The sequence below is a fragment of the Podarcis filfolensis genome (assembly GCF_964270895.1).
Source record: "Podarcis filfolensis genome assembly, chromosome: 11".
NCBI classification, from domain to species: Eukaryota; Metazoa; Chordata; class Lepidosauria; order Squamata; family Lacertidae; genus Podarcis; species Podarcis filfolensis.
Window position 1 is genome coordinate 41,411,066 of NC_139613.1, and position 23,612 is coordinate 41,434,677.

Sequence of the window (23,612 nt, forward strand, 5' to 3'; positions counted from 1 at the left end):
AATGTTTTTGTACAGATAATAAAGCCTGGAAAAGACCAGTGGGAGTCTTGCCTGTTCGCTCTCGAGCAACCACGCCGGCACATAACAATCCAGGATAGGGCTAGTTCCTCAGTTGAAGTTGCAGTCATGCTGAAAACTCATCCTGGGCTAGTTTGTTGTTAGACAGACATTCAAACCTGTCTTATCTCACTTTCAGCAGGGCCGGCTTAGTAGGATTGGTTCCTTGAGGCAAAAACCCCGCCGCTGCCTGCCACTGCCACACCACCTCTTCCTCTGCAGGCATGCCACGATGCTGCCACATCCCCTCCCACTCTACGGCCACATCTTCGCTGACACCTCCATGGGCATGCTCTCACTGCCACGAGGGCATGGGTGTGGCAGCAGGGGCGCCTGTGACAGTGCCAACGCACCTGCCGCAGAAGAGACAGTGGGAGTGCTGAACACAATGCAGTGCCCAGTGAGAGTGCTTAAACACGATGCAGAGTTCCCCCCAAAATAGACCAATTGTACTTCATCCAGCAGAGCTTTACTGCTACTGAAGGCAAATGAGCATAATGGCCACAAATCCAATACTTTCAGGATGGGCGTGGTCCAAAAAAAATCCAGTTGCAGCACTTACAATAAAACTTACAGTAACTTATAATAAGATTAAACCGCAACACTACATATGAACAGAACACCACACCGGAACAAAGAGATAGAAAGAGAATGTAAGTGAAGCTCAGGCTCCTTCTGGCCTCTTATTATAGTCAGCATCACCTTGACAGAAAGATAGCAGAACCAGTTTAAGCCAGCTGTACAGTGGTACCTCAGGTTAAGTACTTAATTCATTCCAGAGGTCCGTACTTAACTTGAAACTGTTCTTAACCTGAAGCACCACTTTAGCCTATGGGGCCTCCTGCTGCCGCCGCGCCGCCAAAGCCCGATTTCTGTTCTCATCCTGAAGCAAAGTTCTTAACCTGGAGCACTATTTCTGGGTTAGCAGAGTCTGTAACCTGAAGCATATGTAACCTGAAGCGTATGTAACCTGAAGTACCACTGTACTCAGCTTCTCAATAATCCAAACAAGAACCTTCTTTCACACAGAGAAGAAACCTTCTAGAACCCTCTTGAATTAAGCAGAACAGGAAAGATCTCTACACATCAGATCAATACTCTCTGTACTAAGAAATGCAAACTGACAGGTGCCTCATGGTGTGCTCTGAGAGCCCAGATCTGCTGCTTCACCTTGCCTCATGGGCAGGCCAGTCCTGATTCTCAGCCTAGGTTCCACATGGATCGATCCAGGATCCTCCTTGCTTTGTTGTCATTTGAACCTTAATCTCTACTTTGCTTGGCCTCAGTTAGCAGCACCTGTTCTCAGCTTTACCTGATCTTGCCTTGCTGGAACTTGATTTTACTCCTTGGATTCTGATTTGGTGCTGGGGATATGTGACCCAGCACACCTAGACTCAACCTGGACCTGCTTGGACAACAATTTTGTCTCTTGGCTGAGACCATTGTCTGGGAAAGAACATGACTGGATTTTCCACCGTATCCTCCCCATCCTCTTTCACATGTGCTGCTCCACACACACGCCTAATGTATCATCAGCTAGGCTGGTTCATTTAGCTATTTGTAGGCTACACTTCGTGGGACGCGGGTGGCGCTGTGGGTTAAACCACAGAGCCTAGGACTTGCTGATCAGAGGGCTGGCGATGGGGTGAGCTCCCATTGCTCAGTCCCTGCTCCTGCCAACCTAGCAGTTCAAAAGCACCTCAAAGTGCAAGTAGATAAATAGGCACTGCTCTGGCAGGAAAGTAAATGGCGTTTCCGTGCGCTGCTCTGGTTCGCCAGAAGCAGCTTAGTCATGCTGGCCACATGACCCGGAAGCTGTACACCGGCTCCCTCGGCCAATAAAGCGAGATAAGCGCTGCAACCCCAGAGTCGGCCATGACTGGACCTAATGGTCAGCGGTCCCTTTACCTTTGCCTAGGCTACACTTTGCTTCTAGAATGTGTGGTTCCCTCCAACTAGGATGGAGACTAAAGCCTGCCCTATCAGGATATATATTTTTAGGGATCAGTTTTTACAGTTGAAAGGGAGGGAGTGGAGGCGTTTTGAAGGATCTGGAGCTAGGTGAAGATGCTGGGAGGTTTCTGGTGGAATCCTTTGGCTCCAGGAGTTCTATAACATTTTGGATTACTACTTGCTGTGTGCCTGTTTCTGCATTGCTGTAATACTTGTTGAGTTGCTATAAATGAAAAGATATTACAAAAAATGCCTATCTACAATACTTTCGCCTCCAAATGCTCAGGAACACATAGCCAAACTACAACTACACAGTCCCCCCCCCCACCCTTTTAATTTTCCACTCACGTCAACAAAATGCAGCCACAGTGGCAGAAATTTGAAGCAGAGGACCTATATCTTTTCCCCACTAGAGTAAAAGCAGTGGGGGGGGGGGCGGGAATGATACTTCGTGGAGGTAACAAAGCAGCAGAAATATGAGGCAGTTTGAACAAATGAGTTTGATTTTGATTGGTGATGGTGCTAAATAGTTAAAGTTTTTAGAGAAGTTTTTAACATGTGATGTTGTATTGTGCTTTCACTAATTTTTGTTGGAAGCCGCCCAGAGTGGCTGGGGCAACCCAGTCAGATGGGCAGCATATAAATAACATTTTTATATTATTATTATTATTATTATTATTATTATTATTATTATTATTATAGCCTGAGAGAGTGAGGGACCTTTGTTCTACTAGACATTACTGAACACCATCATCCCTGGCCATTGGCTATGCTTGCTGGGGTTGAAGGGTGTTTGTAATTCATCCACATCTGGAGGGCTAAAAATTTACCACACTTGCTTTACAGAAAGGATGGGTTTTGAAGTGGTTAGAGATGGGGGGGTGATAAAGGGTACCCTGAAGATGAACTGGGAGTTCCAAGGCTAACAGACACCTAGGGAGAATGGGTGCAGTCATTAACAACGTCATCTTATCTTCATAATTCCTGGGATTAAAACACACAGCGGTACGTTTGAACTTCGTTTGGGGGCCAGAGCTGAGTTGTGAGCTTCATTTACACCCAGTGTATACTATTGAATCATCTCATTTACCTTTGATTACCACCTTTTCTGGGAGCTGGGCTAGCTATAGCATCAGACTCAAAAGAAATTTCAAAAGTTTTAATCTTATGACATTGCTGTGCAAGGTATTTCCTTATCAAAAGACTTATTTTTAACTCGGTAATAATAATGTAGCCAGGTGAAATCACAGAGAGAAAGAGGGCATGAAGGAAGGAGAGAGGGAGGAAGGGAGAAACAGAGAGGAGTATTGATGCAGAGCGGAGAAGAAAACGTTTCATCCCGAAGATTAGAATTCAGATAGATTAAATCATTTCCAAATATTTTGTGTGCGTACCAAACTTTATCAGACATGGGAATGATGGAAGGAGAAAGGCTTATAAGCCTCATAAGAACATAAAAGCAAATCACACTAAACAATATGCAGACCTAGGAATCGAGTACCTTAAAGTCAGGCGTTTGGCTTTCTTTTCTTTAACAGACAGTTCCGATTCTCGACGTGGGATCAGTGGTGGCTTTTGTACAGGCGGACGTGGCAAGGGGATGTCTGGACCAATAGGTGGCAAGAAGTGATGGCACATGGAAGTGGCGACTCTCCACCCAATGCTCTGAGAAGAAGGCGCTTTGCTGGGATTTGATGAACCTTTTTCTTTGGATGCAATGAATGGGTCTTTGGGGCCTTCGGACTCAGCCTAAGAAATGAATGGAGAAGAGGGGAACAAAAGCCGAGTATGCATGATCTACTACCTAAAACAAGGTAATGACAGAACCAATCTATAAAACTTCAACAGAAGAAATTATAAATAAGACATTATTGTGCTTATTTCTGCTTTCCACTGATCCTTCTGTAGTCAGGAAATCTGCAAACAAGGTTGTGAATGAAATGCTGAAAGAAGATGGCTTTGGCACCGTTTCCCTTCTTTGGAACACAAACAAGATTTCAAGTGCTAATAATTGAAATGCCCATTGAAATATTAATGGATAGAAACATTAAGGAGCTTGGAAAAATCCAGCACTTTCACAAGCAGGCATTCTCAAAGCTTTCAGTCCACACTTGACCCATATGCCTCAAAACAGTGCCACACAAGGTCACAATCAACCACCTTTATGTTCAAAAGACAATTTTCTTTCTTGGAAGTGAAGAGAATATTGAATCCTTTCGATTTAGCGTTAAAATATCAATGACAACTGGTGAATACAGTTAATCTTCAAGCAACCCTTTACTAGTCCGACTACATTTTATAAGCCCATTAGCACTTGTAACAGCGCACAGATGGAACAGGAGATTCTTAAATAAAGGGGGAGAAACCTGAATGTCAAATGTATTTTCCAGTATTAATGAGATCTGGATATATGCAGCATGTTTATTAATGACATCAGGCAGATACACTGTGTATCCCCTGTTTTAATTGGCCAGATGTAGTAACATTTTTAATCTTTGCTGTTGCAGCTTCTGCATGTGTCATTGCTCAGTGATGGCTTTGTTCCATTCCCTTGAAAACCTGCTTTTCAGAGGTTTAAGTGAGATGGCAGGGGAACACCCTCCTGGCTTAGCCTTGTACCTTTTCATCTCCACAGCAAAATGTATGTGCTTTTCAAATACGGAAGAAAGGAAAACTCCACGTACTCCACATGCATAACGCTCAAAACATTTCAGATTTCATCTTATTATAGAACGTACCTCAAACTTTAAAATGGTGAAGGCTGGTCACATGGGTTTGGATGCCAAACTAAGATCTGGCAGGGAAACAGGAGCTGGTTGTTTGGGGTAAGAAGAGGCCTTGCCATATACAAATCTGTGTTAAAGGTAAAAGGTAAAGGACCCCTGGACGGTTAAGTCCAGTCAAAGGCAACTATGGGGTAATAATAATGTAGCCAGGTGAAATCGCAGAGAGAAAGAGGGCATTCTCTCAAAGAATTCTGGGCGCCGTGGTTTACCCCTCACAGAGTTATGACATCCCAGCAAGTATTTATGCTTGCCTGGTGAAACAATCTCCTCTCTCATCCCCCCACATGTTATTCTGGGTTTTTTTTCCTGCCCTCCCCCATCCCACAACCAATTTAGGAGGTATGAGGGTGGGGGAAGTCTGTTGTGATAGTGGAAGTCTTTGTGCAGGCTTCCACAAGTGGGACCGGTTAGTTAAACCCAGCCCTCAGAGGCAAAAGGTAAAAGGTAAAGGACCCCTGGACAGTTAAGTCCAGTCAAAGGCAACTGACTATAGGGTTGCGGCGCTCATCTGCTTTCAGGCCGAGGGAGCCAGCGTTTGCCCACAGACAGCTTTCCAGGTCATGTGACCAGCATGACTAAACTGCTTCTGGCACAACGGGACACCGTGATGGAAGTCAGAGCGCACAGAAATGCCGTTTACCTTCCCGACGCAGCAGTACCTATTTATCTACTTGCACTGGTGTGTTTTCGAACTGCTAGGTTGGCAGAAGCTGGGACAGAGCAATGGGAACTCACCCTGTCATGGGGATTCGAACCACCGACCTTCCAGTCAGCAAGCTCAAGAGGCTCAGTGGTTTAGACCACAGCGCCACCCGCGTCCCTTCAAATCTGTGTTATATAGAAGCAGACCCCTGGTCCCATCTAGCTCAGTACTACTGTCTACACAGGCTGGCACTAACCCTACAAGGTTTTAGATGGGATATAATCCCAGCCCTACTTGGAGAGATGAGGGATTGAAACCTGGGACCTTCTGCATGCAAGGGAAATGTTCCACCACTGAGCTATGTTCCCTTCCCATAAAAAGGCAATGGTGTGGAGTTCAGGAGGGTGAATGAATCTTCTGATAGATCAGGGGATGATCAAGAACTGTACCAGATCTGAGACTGTTTGGAGTTGTGGACCTGAAGGACATAAGAGTGTTTGGGTACAGCTCCATGAATTAGAATGGTTTATCAAGACATTCATCTCAGCCTTAATTCAGCATCTGAAGAGAGGAAATTATAAAAAGTAAAAGGATAGCTCACATGTTTTATTTTTCCAACCCAAGTCCAGAAAAGAGTGTCAAAAGTAAGGTCTGTTTCCCCTCCTAAAGATGTGGCAACAGCTATCAAAAATATACATTAGAGAACAAGATAGATGCGCAGCAGACAAAATGGATTTTTACATAATTTTCCTGGCATGAACATTACCTCTGCTGGATAAAATAGCATGTGAATGAAGTCCAAAAGTCGCTTTGCTCACAAGGACTCAGTGGCTCACCGTGCTACTTTCCCAGAATTTCCTGTTGCAGAAGCTTAAATTTCATATCCTGACTCCTCCAGTAGCAGCTTAAATTGGTGCAAGCATCCACTTATATAAGAAAATGCCTTTGGCTCAATGCCTATGCCATCAAAGCTATTCACATCTATGTTGCCACCGGCTCCGCAGTATAAAGAAGTTTTGCTGCCATCCTTGGAAACCACAGCAGGGCTACAGTGTGGTCAGTACAGTTAAGATCCAGGTACAGCTAAAACAGGTAAGGGTTCCCGCAGCTAGAAGTGGAGCCACCTAGGCAAACTGAGCTGCAGCTCTATTTAAGTCTCCGCCTAAGGCTGTCTGCTGCTGAACTAACATATGAACCTGCTTGCATATATCTCCAGCCTGTGCATCACTTTGAACTGCTTGGGATGCTGCCTTGAACTCATGCCTTAAACCAGGATTCCTGGTGAAACTTCTGTTTGGGCTGGAACAACCAGCTGGCTGCAACCCCCACCAGGAACAGAACAGTCTCCTGCCAGTGGTCCACATCAATGGTGGTTTTTTTACCCATGAAGAATGGGGTAAGTCAACACATGAAAGTCTCATCAGCATCACATGATGAATTGTTATCATCTGTGTGGCTGGGAGTGTTAGGATGCTGGGCCACATGTGGAGTGTAACATCTGGACCAGCCTGCCTGCTATTCCACTGAAGTAGATCTATGCCAAATATAAATGTAGTGCTCCTTCTTGTTGTTATGTCCACAACGCAAACACACGCATCAGAAAGGGCACCAATTCTTGAATGTGGATCTCACACACCAGAAGACAGCATTTTGTATCTTTTCTGTACATAGAAGTAAATGGGAAATATTCCCAATATTGCAAGCTCACAGATGGTGGCCTGTACAGAAGCAGACAACGTGGCAAGCAGGCATATTCTTTATTGAAATTAAGCACACTAGAAAGCTGCTACTCCCTGCTTCATATTCAAAACAATCTGGGCTTTAGCATACAACCAGTCCAAGTGTTCAAGACTAGCAAGGTTAAGAAATATGTAGCAGAGCTACATGCTACTGCAGACTTTGTTATATTAAGACAGAATATGGCTGACATGTCTTGACTTAGGGAAGACAAACTATAAAGTCATGAACATAGTGCAAAGAGCATATTAGGATACCTTTCTTTCAATTAAAAAAAAAATGACTACCAAAATATATTTCAGCAGTGGGTGGAAGGATGAAAGAGTGAAAGGGTTTGCTTGAAAAGAAGCTCTACACAATAAGAAAAGCAGGAGGTCAAATACGGAAAGAATGAAATCTTACACTGAAGCAAAAATGTAAGATTAAAAAATATATATATTTCATGTTTTGCAAGGCACATGGCAGAAAGGACTTAAAATGAAGCTTCTCCTTCTGTTTGCCAGCATATACATTAGGGCAGCCGAAAGGGAGTAATTCTTGTTGACAATCTCCAAGGAACCATCCCTAACTAATAATGTTTATTAGACTATTATGACTAGGTGGCAAATGTAGGGGTGTGGATTCTTATTGCACCTAAAGAGATAGGGATCTTTTCCATGTAAAATGGCTAGCCTACTTATGCCAGGGTTCATTTCCTCACTCTCAGCTCTGTTCAGCTTCTGGCATAGCTGTCAACGTTTTCCTATTTTTAAGGGAAATTCCCTTATTCCGAATAGGATTCCTCACAAGAAAAGGGAAAAGTTGACAGCTATGGCTTCTGGTCACCCCCAGAAACATATTAGAGCAGAGGTGGCTAACCTGTGGCCCTCCAGTTGTTGCTCCCAGCACCCTTGAATTTTGCCAACACTGGCTGGGGCTGATGGGAATTGGAGTCCAACAACATTTGGAGAATTACACGTTAGCCACTTATGCGTCAAAGACTGCACTGAGTTAACTCAAGCTACCAATTCAGCACCTGAACTTTGGCAAAGACATCAAACTCATATATTCAAGAGCGCATGACTAAATGAAGAACCTTTCTCAGATAACCACAAGGTAGATATACTTTAACCTTGGTTCCACTGCATGCAAAACTGCATGAGCACAAAAAACCTAGGGTTGGATACAGATGCAAGCTACTTCCACCTAGTTCCCATTAACTCAATGGAACTTAAAAAATCTTTCGTATAGATTTAAACTGGCCCCAACTGTGACTACCACAGCAAAGAGGATATTATCATCATCAGATGATCTTTGTGTTCATGATGTGGCCTAGATGATGAGGAGGATAAATGAACATAGATGGCTCATGTTTTTCAGGACTTTATAGATCAATGGAAATACCCAGTCTGGAAGATTTTAGGAAGACATTGCAAACTGTATTGCTACAATGTGCTCCCAGTACCGCCAGTGCATTCTGTACCAGCTTCAGATTCCATCAGCATACAAAAAACACAGTAGCATATAGGCAATATTTCAGCAGATGATGGTGATGACGATTACTTGAATTAATAGAGCCACACATTAATTAATAAATAAATAATTTAGGGAGGCTGTAAACAAACGAACAAAATGGTGCTAAAATATACTATCTCTTGAAAATGTTTACAATCCAAAAAGGAGACACATTTAGTAGTTGTGATGCAAAGTCGGGTCTTTAATGTTGCTTTTGCGTCCTATATGACAAGTCAACAGGAATCTAAAAGCCTGTTTCTTAAAGCAAACTGTTTCTTACTGTTTTGCCATTTGTTGTCTCTTTTGTGTACCTGGGCATTGGGGCTTTGCTGTCTCTGTGCCTCAATAACAACAGCCCTGCTGTTTTTCTCAATGAGAATGTGGCAGAGCATATTTCAGTTGCTTTGTAGCTCTTACTTATCACACTATGCTGGGATTTTAGGTGGCATCCTGTGGCATTCTGGATCACTCACAGCTCTGTAATACAAATCAGTGCTCTTCTTTATATGGCAAGGATATTAAAATGGGTTATAGCACATAAGTACTGAGGAGAGAGCTGGACAGACTTTTTCATCTGAAGCCCACACTGCTTAGACCACATTATTTCACCTTAAAGAATTAATGGGTTCTATCAGTCAGAGGTCCTTTTAATGACTGACTCAAAATTTCTTGCAGAATATTTTGTTCTACCCCAGTAACAAAATACAATATGCGTCTGTCTCACTCCACTTGTGAATAGTGTACATGCATTTGAATCATCACACTTTGGAGGCCAAGGTACATGACAGCCATATCCTTTCCTTAATCAGAGACTGTGTCAATTCTTATTAGGAAAAAATGGAGCTTTAAACCGACATGGAAGAGCAAAATATTCCATGACAAATGAGCCGTGCAATTTTGTTTTGTTTTTTATTCCACTGAACGACAAAAACAGACAATGCACACAAAGAGAAAAACAGACATTGACAACAAAATAAGGTAAGTTCAATACCAGGAGCTTTTGATAATCAAGTCAAAGGGAAATTTGAAAATCAGGAATGAATGAAATGGATACAATTATAAAATTTTAAATGGGGTATAAAAACACAATTTGCACCATACAATCAAGTAGAGAAAAAGAAAAAAGACTTCCCTATAGATGCCGTCAAATAAAATCATTATTTCAAAGGGATTTGCCACCTGTGTGACTTCAATGTCATCTATCTAATAAATAAACCCCAAATGGAGATGAAATCAGAAAGATCAATGTCACCCCAGCTACTCAAATATGACATGTCAATTTCTCTGAAATAGCAATAAACATAACTTTCTTGAACCACTTACATAGGATATAAAATGAAGAGTCTTTCTATCCCTCAGTGATTACTAACCAGAAAATAAACAGTTAACTGTTTACATATCAAACCTGAATTTATCAAAAATAGACAAAATGCATGATTTACGGTCCAGGGTCACATATTTACCTATAACTGTAATATTTATGTAATCACTTATTTCCAAAATTTATGAACTTCAACACAACGCCATCACATGTGCCAATAAGATCCCCACTCCCCACAGTCCTGCCTGCAGAAGAGAGATCCTGATCATGTAACTTGAGATCAGGGCATCAGGGTAAAATACTATTGAGGGATGACTTTTAAAGAATTCTCCCTTATGCTGGTGGAGACTGATCAAAAAAGGGGCAATTTTCCATATACAATTGACTTGCATCTTGTGTGTGTTTAACCTGCACAATTTGAACTTTTCACGCTTGGTGGCTGACCGGTTGAAATCATACAAATTAAATGCATGAAAGGTGGAGAGCTTAAAAGCTCTTTTTGTGCAGGGTTTTCCACCTTGCTTATCAGGCTCTGGGAGGCTCTGGCAAGATCTCACGAAAACTTGGGACAGCCCTGCAAGATGCTTCCAGAGTCCAATAAGCAAGGCGGAGAGCTTAAAAGCTTTCTGCCTTCCTTGGGGAACACGGCTCTAGAAAGGTAAGCCTGCTCATGCAAGGGTGGTTGTGTGTGTCTGGGGTGTTTGTGTTGATTATACATGGTTTTGCATTTATGTATCATTTCTGGAATGTAACCTTTGCACAAGAGGCAAGTTGACTGGACTTGCTTGGAAATATCCCAGATATCTGGAGCCACTGTTCCAGTGAATCAGGCATTGATATATTGGAACATTAATCTTCAACAGAGATGAAAAATAAATCATAAAAATATACAACCTCCAGAGAAATTAGTTGGGGAGGAAATAAGCCTTCAGTCTCATTAACCAAATTAAGTCTGAAATGCTGTATTATCACAGCTTAATATCCACAAAATTTAATTACTCAGAGCAGCTTAATTTCACTGCACAATTTTGAAGACTATGCAGACCTGATTTCAAACCAGTGCCTGAGGTGTGCTGACCAGTAAACACTTGCATTTCTGATAGAGGTTTACAAAAATGTTCCCTAACTTGCTAAGAAAAGACTCATTAAAATGCTGGAATCAACTATGTTGAGAGACAGTTAAGAGCATTCCAACACAGTTCTTTGCTCAGAGACCCTTTCCAGATATAGTCGTACCTTGGAAGTCGAACGGAATCCATTTCGGAAGTCTGTTCAACTTCCAAAACATTCGGAAGCCAAAGCGTGGCTTCAAATTGGCTGCAGGAAGCTCCTGCAGCCAATCAGAAGCTGCGCTAGACGTTCAGCTTCTGAAAATCATTCGAAAACCGGAAAACTCACTTCTAGTTTTTGACCATTTGGGAGCCGAAGCGTTCAGCAACTAAGCCGTTTGTCAACCAAGGTATGACTGTACTGTATTTTGAATGCTGGATAGATGATGCTCCTGCAACAAAAAACCACTTCCTTGACAAAAGATACTCCTGCTTCCCCTGCACAAAACAAGTCACAAATGCTCTTTTATCACACCATGAATGTTTTTTTTTTGTTTTTTTTTAGAAAGGCCATAAGTTAAGTAGTTTCCAGCTTTTTTACTTTGACGAATTCTTGCTACTCATTTTGTGCTTCTGGTCAGTTAGGCAGCCAACATGTAGCAAAGTTATGCACATCATACTATGTGAGTAGACACATGGCTATATGTAAATTCAAAGAGATTATGACCAACCTTACCATGTTTTTGAAATGTCAGGCTAATTGCTTTCCCCCACCCCCCAGATTTGGGTTTGAACTGGATGGCTGAAAACCTAAGCTTGTTAAAATAGAAATTCTAGTTAAATAGGTGAGACTTACCTGCAAGCAAATACATTAATGAGCCAGAGCTTATTTATTTATTATTAATTGAATTTATATAGCCTGGAATATCTCCCTTTCACTTAGGATACATTACAGGACATACTGATGATAAGAGTACTGTTAATAAGAGCAACCCCATATCTTCTCTCCTAGGGATACTCAGTGCCCTTGTTTGCATGTAACACTAAACCAAAACTTGGCTTACCATGAGCAAGCAAGCAGTCTACAGTACAGAAGATCGCATCCACTTTGCTTCTTCATGATCATTTTGCTGCTGTGCTGCACTGAGCTAAGTGATGGATCAAACCCAGGCTTGTGTCCCAGCAATCCCAGACAAACCACAAGCCGTAAAAACATAGGACAAACCTTGGTTACAGATCCTGGTTTGTCTGGAGAGAGCCAAACGATGAGCCCAAGATTGGATGAATTTGTAAGAGCAGAAAAATGATCAAGGAGGAGCAAAGCAATCAGGATCACACCGGGAGCTCATTCATGTAAGCCAGTGATGGCCAAACTTGGCCCTCCAGCTGTTTTGGGACTACAACTCCCATCATCCCAAGCTAAGAGGACCAGTGGTCAGGGATGATGGGAATTGTAGTCCCAAAACAGCTGAAGGGCCAAGTTTGGCCATCACTGATGTAAGCCATGATTTAGTTTAGCAAGATGTGTCAATCAGGTCATTGTGTGGCATGTTCTCTGCATACAGCAGCCACATCGGTGGAGTGGGGTTGGGGAGCTTGCAGTACAATAATGTCTTATCAGTTGTTGAGTTCCCCAGATGTGACAGTAGGAGAAGAAGAGGTTTCATGAGAAAAGTGCTTTCAGAAGCACCACCATAACTGCTACAATATCTTGTTCAAATCTTAAAGATTGGCACTAATGTGAACTTTCTCTTTGTATTAGACATGTTCCCAGTTTCCATGAAGAGATAAAACAGCTGTCAATAACAGTGATACTTTCTTGCCCAAGGCACTTCCATGTTTATGCTGGGATCCACTTAATATATCTCATTTTACATATATAGGATATATATAATCTGGCATATTATAGAGAATAGCTACAAAAGCAATGAAAAAGAGAGGGTGGAAATAAAATTCCCATTCTCACATTATCAAATTGTGTGTAAAAAAAAATATTGTTGCATCTTCTCTATTAATTCAGAATAGTGTGTGTTTATATATATATATATATATATATATATATATATATATATATTCTAATAGTTAGCAGCAGACTGTCTCCTTTCTACATTACAATATATGCCAGAATGTGCTCAGCTGGAATCTGCTGCTTTAAAACCTCCAAAGTAGTATGAAATTTATGGCATAAAATGCAAACAATTCAGAATAGATGTGCTTGCCCTCTTTTCTCAGGAGGATCTTATGTATTTAGGAGCTACACAGTCCCTGATATGTTGAAGTATTTCAAAGTGGCTTTTAAATGTTAAATATACAGGAATATTCACTAGTGCTGCTAAGATACAAGATTTCCATGTACCAGAATAAGACATTTGTTAGAGATGAATGCCATTTTTAACCTCAGAGTTTTTGAAAAACTGTATGTGTATTAATTTGTGTGAATGTATAAATGTATTCAGTGCAGCAGTAAAGGAAAGGAACCAGAAAAGATAAGACTCAAAACTGGTAAGAAAGAATTGCACCCATGTCTAAATTAGGTTGTATTGTTATCACATTTAAAGGGCTTGGGTGGGGAAACTGATTGGAATCACACTGATATGACCAATGGACCCAACACGGATAGACAACACAAGGGCTCCCATATTACATGGACTGGCAGAGAGAAGACAGGGTCCTTCTTTCCAGCATAATAAAGGCATTCATTGAGAAGAGTCATGGGGAAAACTTGAAACACCCTGGACAACTGCATACACTTTCTAACAATATAATAATTGGATATTTATTGTGTAATAATATGGTAGAGGTAGAAGTTTGTTTTTCCTTTATGCTGGCCTTCCATCCCTTTCAATGCTTTGTTCAAAATCTTGCTAAAGGGCCTGACACCTCAAACAGAACTATTAACACACCATAAAATGTCCCTTTTTGTGGCATGATAATTTATATCTTATTGCCTTACTCAAGAGGCAGACAGCCACTTAAAATGCATCACCCTAGGAAACACTATGTACATGAAATAACTCCACATGTGGTTATGACAATTTTCAAAACACTATCACAAACCCAAGAAAGAAGAATTTATACCCGTATATTTTTCTGCAGATGCTTTGCGAAAACCACCAGACAGGACCTGGGGAGCCTGCTAATGAGATCTGGGAAGTGTTATGATTCCCATGTAACATCCAAATGAGTAGGCATTCATGAGATTGCTTCAGGAAGTAAATCCATGAACACAAAATAGTATTCCTTTTAATATCCCACCTTTTCCTCTTGGGTTTCTTGGGTGGATGAAGTTCTCAGATGGTCTCCCACCCAGGGAGTGACCAAGACCATGCCACGTTAGGTTCACTGAGAGTAACCTACCTCCTAGACCGGGGTGGAGAACCTCTGGTTCATGAGTCAAATTTGACCCACAAAGACATTTTCCTCAACTTTGTCAGTCCTATACTCGGAGCTTGAGAAGCACTGAGCAAGGGACTTGGACATGTGGACAGGAAAACACACCAGGTGACTGACAGATAGGTTGTCCCACGGGGTGGGCACCGGGGACAATCTGATCCATTGGGCCAAAAAGGTTCCCAACCACTGAGCCTATTATGTCTCAGCTGACTCCTCAGTGGTACTGTTCCCTTGAAACTGGATAGGCAAAACCCCTAGTATCTTCTCAACATTTTCTCTCTCCCCTTCTCTAATAGAGACCTATACAGTGGTACCTTGGGTTAAGAACTTAATTCGTTCTGGAGGTCCATTCTTAACCTGAAACTGTTCTTAACCTGAGGTACCACTTTAGCTAATGGGGCCTCCCGCTGCCGCCGCCGTGTGATTTCTGTTTTCACCCTGAAGCAAATTTCTTAACCCGAGGTACTATTTCTGGGTTAGCGGAGTCTGTAACCTGAAGCGTTTGTAACGTGAAGCGTCTGTAACCCGAGGTACTACTGTATAGCATAAGCTGTGGTTCAGCTCTTGATTTGCACTTATTCAATTGGCCAAAGACAAACAACCGGGGATATTTAGACAAGAATACCTACTATGCTCACCGGCAAAATTCCCCCCTGTTCCCTAGGCTATCACAGAACTGCATTTTAAATCTCCTAAGCTTATTTCCAACTCAGTTAAATAAATCAGGCTTTCTTATCTAATTTCCTAAGATAATAAGAATGGACAGAGTGTTTAATGTATAATTTAACTTTGCTGCAGACACTGCTTATACCAAATTCATCTTCCTTACCTGTCTGAATTCTAAAGCCTATTTCTGTAATCCTGTTCTGCACTATGAAGAATGGAATCTAATTTCAAAGAATATTTATATGCTTTCAAAATGCCAGACATTTAAAACCCAGAGACACTACCCAGCTCTGGGGGAAGAAAATGTAGCCCCTCTATCAACTATGCACTGTTTCCCCTTGCCGTTACATTATTAGTCATGTATCCATTGATGACTCTTTATGTAGAATAAATCTAGCGTTAAAATAAATAATCAGAATGGCATCCATAACACTTTCTCAAAATTCAAAATTTACCCACTGGTCCAAAAAGTGGGCAACCCCTGTCTTAGCTTGTATGCTGTACTTGATGCAGATGTGGTGTGTGTGTGTGTGTGTGTGTGTGTGTGTGTTAGGGTTGCCATATTTTGAAGAGCAAAAAAGAGGACACATTTGCCGACTTCTACTTTTAACTATGGATTGCTGTGAAGACTCTCATTTTACACATCCATGAAAAAGAGGATGTGTCCTGGAAAAAGAAGGCATATGGCAACCCTAGTTTTGTGTGTCTATATGTATACGTATATGTTTCTACACCCCCCAAAAAGTGATTTACACTGGGTTGTAATCAATGTAGCACAAGGATTTCTCTTTGTACAATGGAGTGTTCTCCATCCCACCCCCATGTCCCCCTAAATACTTGGGGTTCCCTCAACTATTCCAAGTAAATTTGGGGATGCTGCAGGGAGACAAGAAGGGAGGAAGTCCTTGTGTCTTGAGCAGTTATTTAGCTGCATATTACCCAATGTAAGCTATTTGCAAGACATAATGCATCATAGTATACGAGCTATGACATGTACCAATGTGCTCCCATTGTTCCACTTTTGCATTTATATAACCCAGATGTACTGAAATCAGTGATTTGTTACTGACTTCACTGACAGTAACAGTAATCCTGGATTACTCCCTACATTATTTGAAATCCAAACTCTGAACATTCAGTCAATGGGCTGGAATATTATTGTAGGGTTGGGGTCAACTCAATTTAAGTTATTGGAGAGGCTCTCAAAGAAACAAAATGGTTTTTGGACAAGTTAAAGCATTCTTTAGGACATTTGTCCATGTACCAGGCATGAAAAAAAATCAAGGTATGCACAAACAGCAATATTATTAATATTTATGTGCTTTCATCTATCATTATAGACATATCTAAATAATGCCAACTTCTGAAAATACTAAATATTCTACCTTCAAAGAAACAGCAGCAGATTTGCATTCCTGAACATCTTCTTTCCTTTCATAAGATTTTATTAAAGCTTTTTCATAATGAAATAGAACAAAATAGAACGAAAAAAAACAGAGAAAGAAAGAGAAAACACAGAGGCCTCTCTCAAAGGTAACTCTGAGAGTAACTCTTTATCTTTGTCACCCACAGAAAGTGTTGGACCCTCCCAGGTCTCACCTGTGAACTTTCTTTTCTTCTCCCTGTCTCGGTGACTTACAAATAACAGTAAACTACATAATGCATCATATGAAAAGTAGTAGTAGTAGTAGTTATTGTTGTTGTTGTTGTTGTTGTTATAAAATAAATTTAATTATTATGACATTTATTATAAAAGTGCTTCTCTAAGTTACTGTGGAGTATCTTAGAACTCTCTTACCAAACAAAGTGACCCACTGGGATATAAGAGATGAGGCAGTCTCTCAAGAAACCTGGTTCCAAACTGTATGGGACCTTCTGTGTTAGTAAGGTAAAGTTAAAGGGACCCCTGACCATTAGGTCCAGTCGTGGCCGACTCTGGGGTTGCGGCGCTCATCTCGCTTTATTGGCCGAGGGAGCCGGCGTACAGCTTCCAGGTCATGTGGCCAGCATGACTAAGCCGCTTCTGGCAAACCAGAGCAGCGCACGGAAACGCCGTTTACCTTCCCGCTGCAGCGGTACCTATTTATCTACTTGCACTTTGACGTGCTTTCGAACTGCTAGGTTGGCAGGAGCAGGGACCGAGCAACGGAAGCTCACCCCGTCACAGGGATCAAACCGCCGACCTTCTGATCAGCAAGTCCTAGGCTCTGTGGTTTAACCCACAGCGCCACCCGCATCCCTTCTGTGTTAGTACCAAACCTTAAATTTTGCCCTGTCTCAGTGGCAGCCAGTGCAAAATGCACAAGCAAGGTGTTATTTGCTGGCAGCAGTTTGCTCCAACAGGCAACCTCGCCACCACATTCTGCACTAGCTGCTGCCTTCGAACTAACCTCAACACGGAATACAAGCCAAGCTAGAAGAGTATTGGAGAATGCCAATATTAACCAGGGTCCTTTCCTAAAAGTAATTAATGATATTATGGTAATAATCTCGTTTGAGCAATGGCATATATTGACTACTAGGTTCCATACCTACCTCTGCGATTCTTAGAGCCTCCAGGACATGGCTGTCCTTTTCAATGTTCTTTTGTTTCTGTAAAGATCTCCATACAGCATTCCTTAATCCTTCTCGAGTGACATCCCCAGCGAGTTCACTACGCAGGACAACTAGATTGTAGACCACACCATAACGAATAACCCAGAATGGATCGTGACCTGCAAAAAATATTTCAGTGTCCTGTGAGCATTCTATGCCTTTGCTAACACAACCAGATCTATGTAGTCTTTATCATCTAAAAAGGTAAAGGGACCCCTGACCATTAGGTCCAGTCGTGACCGACTCTGGGGTTGTGGCGCTCATCTCGCTTTATTGGCCGAGGGAGCCGGCCTACAGCTTCTGGGTCATGTGGCCAGCATGACTAAGCCGCTTCTGGTGAAGCAGAGCAGCGCACGGAAATACCGTTTACCTTCCCGCTGGAGCAGTACCTATTTATCTACTTGCACTTTGACGTGCTTTTGAACTGCTAGGTTGGCAGGAGCAGGGATCGAGCAACGGGAGCTCACCCCGTCATGGGGATTTGAACCGCCGACCTTCTGATCGGCAAGTCCTAGGCTCTGTGGTTTAACCCACAGCGCCACCCACGTCCCTTATTCTTTATCATATATATATTTCCAAATAGCAAGCAGCTAATGCCTCTGAAAGCTCAGGCCTGATTCAAACAAGGCGAGGTGAGGCGCACTTTTCATGGCACAATGACTGAAATGAAATGACTGATGTTTTAATGTATTTTTTACCTTCTGTTGGAAGCCACTCAGAGTGGCTGGGGAAACCCAGCCAGATGGGCGGAGTAGAAATAATAAATTAGTAGTAGTAGTAGTAGTACACCCACAGGGTAGTCCATCAATGACACTGTTACAAATTGTCGCCTGTACCACATCCCCAAATTCCAGCCCGTTACCACTTACCATTTTGATTCAGGGTTGGAACCAAGACATAAAATGCCCCCAGAAATACCTTTGTGGTATACCATTGAACCCAACCAATGTTAGCAGATTGCGGTAGTAAATAAATCCATAGATTTCTCACAAACAAATGGTAAAGGAACGTCAAGGAAGTGTGAGTAGGTTGGCACAATCCATGTAATGTTTTGGGACATTTTTATAATTATGGACAGTGTTCTTGCAAGCTTTTTGATGGGGTAAGAAAAACATCCAATAAACCATTAGCATTAGTTTTTAGTTGTATGATTTAAAGTTAATGTGGGGGGGTTGCAGCTTTCCCCCAATATTTACTTCTACAAGATTTTAACAGGATTTTTACTTTTAAATATAATTTTACTGTTTCTCATTGAAAATAAAAACCATAGCTTATTATTACTGTTATCACCACCATCACCACCAAAACCATCATCAATATGCAGGACCAAAGGTTTACTGAACAGGAAAAAAAATACTATGTCCACTGAATAAGTGCTTTTTGATTCTGTGTGATTGGGTTTTCTCAAGCACACTTCATGTGACACCACAGAAAAACAAGAAAAGTGACACACTTGAGTGACACACCTGACACATGTCCACTGGGAGAGGCATTGCTGGACTGAAGTATTCTACTCAGTTCTGTTTGGGACCACTCTTTTAATTTTCAGCTGACTGTGAGCAAGCAATGCCTAAAAGCGCTAAAAGGCAATAGTGTGGAAGAAACTAGTTTGTTCCCAGAATTTGGTACAGTGGTGCCCCGCAAGACGAATGCCTCGCAAAACGAAAAACGCGCAAGACGAAAGGGTTTTTCGGTTTTTGCGCCGCTTTGCTAGACGATTTTCCCTATGGGCTTGCTTCGCAAGACGAAACGTCTTGCGAGTTCTTGTGAGTTTGTTTCCTTTGTTCCTTTGTTTCCTTTGTTTCCTTGTTTTCTTAAAGCCGCTAAGCCGTTAATAGCCGCTAATAGCCACTAAGCCGCTAAGCCGCTAATAGCCGTGCTTCGCAAGACGAAAAAAACGCAAGACGAAGAGACTCGCGGAACGGATTAATTTCGTCTTGCGAGGCACCACTGTATTGAATAGTAGACTGCTTCTGTACATGCTCATTGGCTTTATGAGGTGACCCAGATCATATCTAAAGCACATGGCTTCCCCCAAAGATCTTGGAAACTGTAGTTTATCCCTCACAAAACTACAATTCCCAGCTGCCTTAACAAACAAGCCCCAGGATTCTTTGGGAAAAGCCACATGCTTTATCTATGTATTGTGGACGTAATGTCAAAACACACATCCGGGATGGGGAACCTTAGTCCTCCAGATGTTGTTGAGCTCCAGCTCTGATCATCCATGACAACTGGTCATGCTGGCTGTGGCTGATGGAAGCTAGAACCCAACAACTTCTGGAGGTTCACAGGTTCCCCCTCCATGGCTTAGGTCTTCACATAGACAGAGACAGGGCCAGCCTAATATATTTTGCTGCCTGAATCAGACCAACAAACGGCTTCTCCATTTTCAAGCCAAGGTGCACAGTCCATAATGCCGGTCTTTTTAACACCTGAGACAGAAAATTCCACAAGTCCCTCTCTCTCTGAGAGTAAAAACTTAAGAACCTTAAATTAAATAACTAATCATTAACTGCCTTTTCATAATACAGTGGTACCTCTGGTTACGAACTTAATTCGTTCCGGAGGTCCGTTCTTAACCTGAAACCGTTCTTAACCTGAGGTACCACTTTAGCTAATGGGGCCTCCTACTGCTGCCGCGCTGCCGCCGCACAATTTCTGTTCTCATCCTGAGGTAAAGTTCTTAACCCGAGGTACTACTTCTGGGTTAAGCGGAGTCTGTAACCCAAAGTGTTTGTAACCTGAGGTGTTTTTAACCCAAGGTACCACTGTACCCAAAATCAAGGGACTGAGGTGGTTGCTTCACAGTGCCAAATGGTAGAGCCAGCCCTGGGTACAGGGAACAGAGGTTTATTGAATTCATGCTGCCAGGTGTTTAATTCTGAAACATAATAATAAAATCTTTCAGTTCATGGATTTTGTTTGCTGAAGGTGGCACAAAGGAATTGTCAAAAGATAAATAAGCAGCTGAAGGAGAAAGAAGATAAGGAGGATATCAAAAGAAGCTGCCTTGGCTTATTTTTTCATGAAAAGATGCTTGTACACAATATTTATGTTTATGCAGCTATTATATTAGGTGTGAAGAATATGCTAGGCTTGTGAAAGTGGTTTGATCCCAGGCCTTCTCAGCATGCAATTGTTCCATTTGTAGAGGAAAATATAGCTCTTCCCTTTCCAGCTGAAAACAGAAATGCTACAAACACACACACACACAAATGTAACAATATTTGAAGTGTCAAAAAGATGAGAGCATGTTAAATGACTGTGCTCATCCTTAAAATATTTTCTCCTCCTGCCTTACATCATGTTACCTTGTCATTAGCAGTATTCCCGACATGCCCTCCTAATTAGAACAGGGAATATAACAAATGTTGAGGAAACATCAGTCATCTCTTTAGAGGCCTGCTACTCTAATGTGCTGACTGTCTCCAGAAATGGAGCTCCACATCTTTCATTCTTATGAATGTCAATGGCAATTTAAAGCATGCCCCTTCACTAGGAGGAAGTTCTCCTCACCATACTGAATCAGGCAGTTAGATACATTCTAAAACGTATATAGACAACGCCGGTTGCAAACCTGCCTGGAAGTAAGCAGCTAAATTCATAGAATCATAGAGCTGGGAGGGACCCTGAGAATTATGTAGTCCAATCCCCTGAAATGCAGGAATCTGTCCAATCCAGGGATTGAACCTGAAAACTTGGTGCAATTCAATGTGGATTACTTCTGCACAGACATGTATAGGGTTGCCCTGCACTCAGTTGAGGTTGTACAAGAGAAATATAGAGGATTGTGGCATTTTGGTTTTGCTTCTTTTGGTAGAGCATCTACACCCAGAAGATACAAAAAACATAATAACCGTTTCCAGTAGCACCTTAGAGACCAACTAAGTTTGTTATTAATGGGACGTGGGTGGCGCTGTGGGTTAAACTACAGAGCCTAGAACTTGCTGATCAGAAGGTCGGCGGTTCGAATCCCTGCGACGGGGTGAGCCCCCATTGCTCAGTTCCTGCTCCTGCCAACCTAGCAGTTCAAAAGCACGTCAAAGTGCAAGTAGATAAATAGGTACCGCTCCGGCGGGAAGGTAAACGGTGTTTCCGTGCACTGCTCTGGTTTGCCAGAAGCGGCTTAGTCATGCTGGCCACATGACCCGGAAGCTGTACGCCGGCTCCCTCGGCCAATAAAGCAAGATGAGCGCCGCAACCCCAGAGTCAGTCATGACTGGACCTAATGGTCAGGGGTCCCTTTACCTTTAAGTTTGTTATTGGTATGAGCTTTTGTGTGCAAGCACACTTCTTCAGATACACACGAAAGCTCATACCAATAACAAACTAGGTTGGTCTCTAAGGTGCTACTGGAAGGATTTTTAAATATATATATATTATTTTTTGTTTCGACTACGGCAGACCAACACGGCTACCTACCTATAATATTAACCACTGTATGCAACAAATTTGTACCACATATTTGTCATTACCATATTTGTCATATGGGCCCTGCTATCACTTAAAAAATGCCTTCTCCTGATAGTGCTGTTGGTTATGACTGAATAGTAATAACCCATCTTTGGAAATCCTATCCACAGATACAACAAAACCCCTTCATAGAAATGAAAAGGAAGCCTGCCTTTGTATGCAGCAATTGACTACTCCTTAAACGCATCCTCCATGTAAATATATTTCAGCTAGCAGTACTCCAAAGGAGAAGGGGCTGCCCGGTCAACAGCTGATCAGGAGATATGAATTCTTGCTCGATCAAGCCAACAGTGGGATTTTATTGGGCTGCCATCTTTCGTTCTTTTTTAACAAGCCTTTTACTTCCATAGAACTCCCCCTTTAGGATTGTTGATCTTTTCATGAGGCATACTTGACCATAGCTTGAGGATGAGAATAAAGGCAGGAAGGCAAACTGTGTTTAAAATAAGGACATTGAGAGCCAGTGTGGTGTAGTAGTTAAGAGCGGTAGTCTCGTAATCTGGGGAACCGGGTTCGCGTCTCCGCTCCTCCACATGCAGCTGCTGGGTGACCTTGGATCAGTCACACTTCTTTGAAGTCTCTCAGCCCCACTCACCTCACAGAGTGTTTGTTGTGGGGGAGGAAGGGAAAGGAGAATGTTAGCCGCTTTGAGACTCCTGAAGGGGAGTGAAAGGCGGGATATCAAATCCAAACTCTTCATAAATGAAACCATAGTCAGCCCATTGCCTACTGAGTCCGACCCACTCTTTTCCAAATGGCCAACCAGATGACCAAGCAGGAGTGACTTGCTGAGTGAGGCAGAGCCACAACAATAGCATCACTGCAACTGTGGCTTTCCAGATCACATTGAGCCAATCTAGGGCTCTCACAAGTGTGTCCCAGCAGCTCTGCTCTCACCCCCTTGGCCCTCCCTGTAAGCTGGAGCAACTCTGCTGCTGGGAGACTATTGTGACTCTGCTCCAGTGGATAAGTCACTCCTGTGACCACAAGGAAACCCAGAAACGAGGTGGGAAAGCAATTGACAGCTGTTAATGTTCTCAAACAAAAAGCCCAAAGAATATCACTTTGAGCATTTTTTCCAATTTCTTGCCCACTGTGAACACAATAGTTCCATTGTGAACTATGTGAGAGCCAATAAAACTTGGGGGGAAACTGCATTAATAACTTGCACAATTTACATGTGAATCTTTAGACATTAAATACATTAGCTGGCTGCCTCAGAAATGAATAAAGCCTGTGTGTTACATTAAAAAGTCACTGGTCATGATCACCACAGACTCATCTTCCATAGCAGGAGTTCTCAGTAATGGTTCTCTCAATTATCGTTCAGGGATGAAAATCCTGAGAAAGCTTGAAAGGAACAGGTATCCTTTCTTGTAGGAAAAGATTGTAGGTCATGCCCAAAGATGTCAAGGCTGCAATTCTAAGCACTACTAGGGAGT

General features: G+C 42.2%; 1 protein-coding gene across 5 annotated transcripts in view; it reads right to left on the reverse strand.

Annotated features, from left to right (window-relative positions):
- Nucleotides 1-23,612, reverse strand: part of TMEM232 (transmembrane protein 232) — a 136,985-nt gene that overhangs the window by 44,913 nt on the left and 68,460 nt on the right. For all 5 annotated transcript variants that reach the window (XM_083576822.1, XM_083576823.1, XM_083576819.1 and 2 more), the window contains 2 exons: nucleotides 17,635-17,813; nucleotides 3,512-3,759 (listed from right to left, as the gene is read on the reverse strand). In XM_083576822.1, the coding sequence (XP_083432948.1) occupies nucleotides 3,512-3,759; nucleotides 17,635-17,813 (427 nt within the window). The remainder of the gene's footprint in view (nucleotides 1-3,511; nucleotides 3,760-17,634; nucleotides 17,814-23,612) is intronic.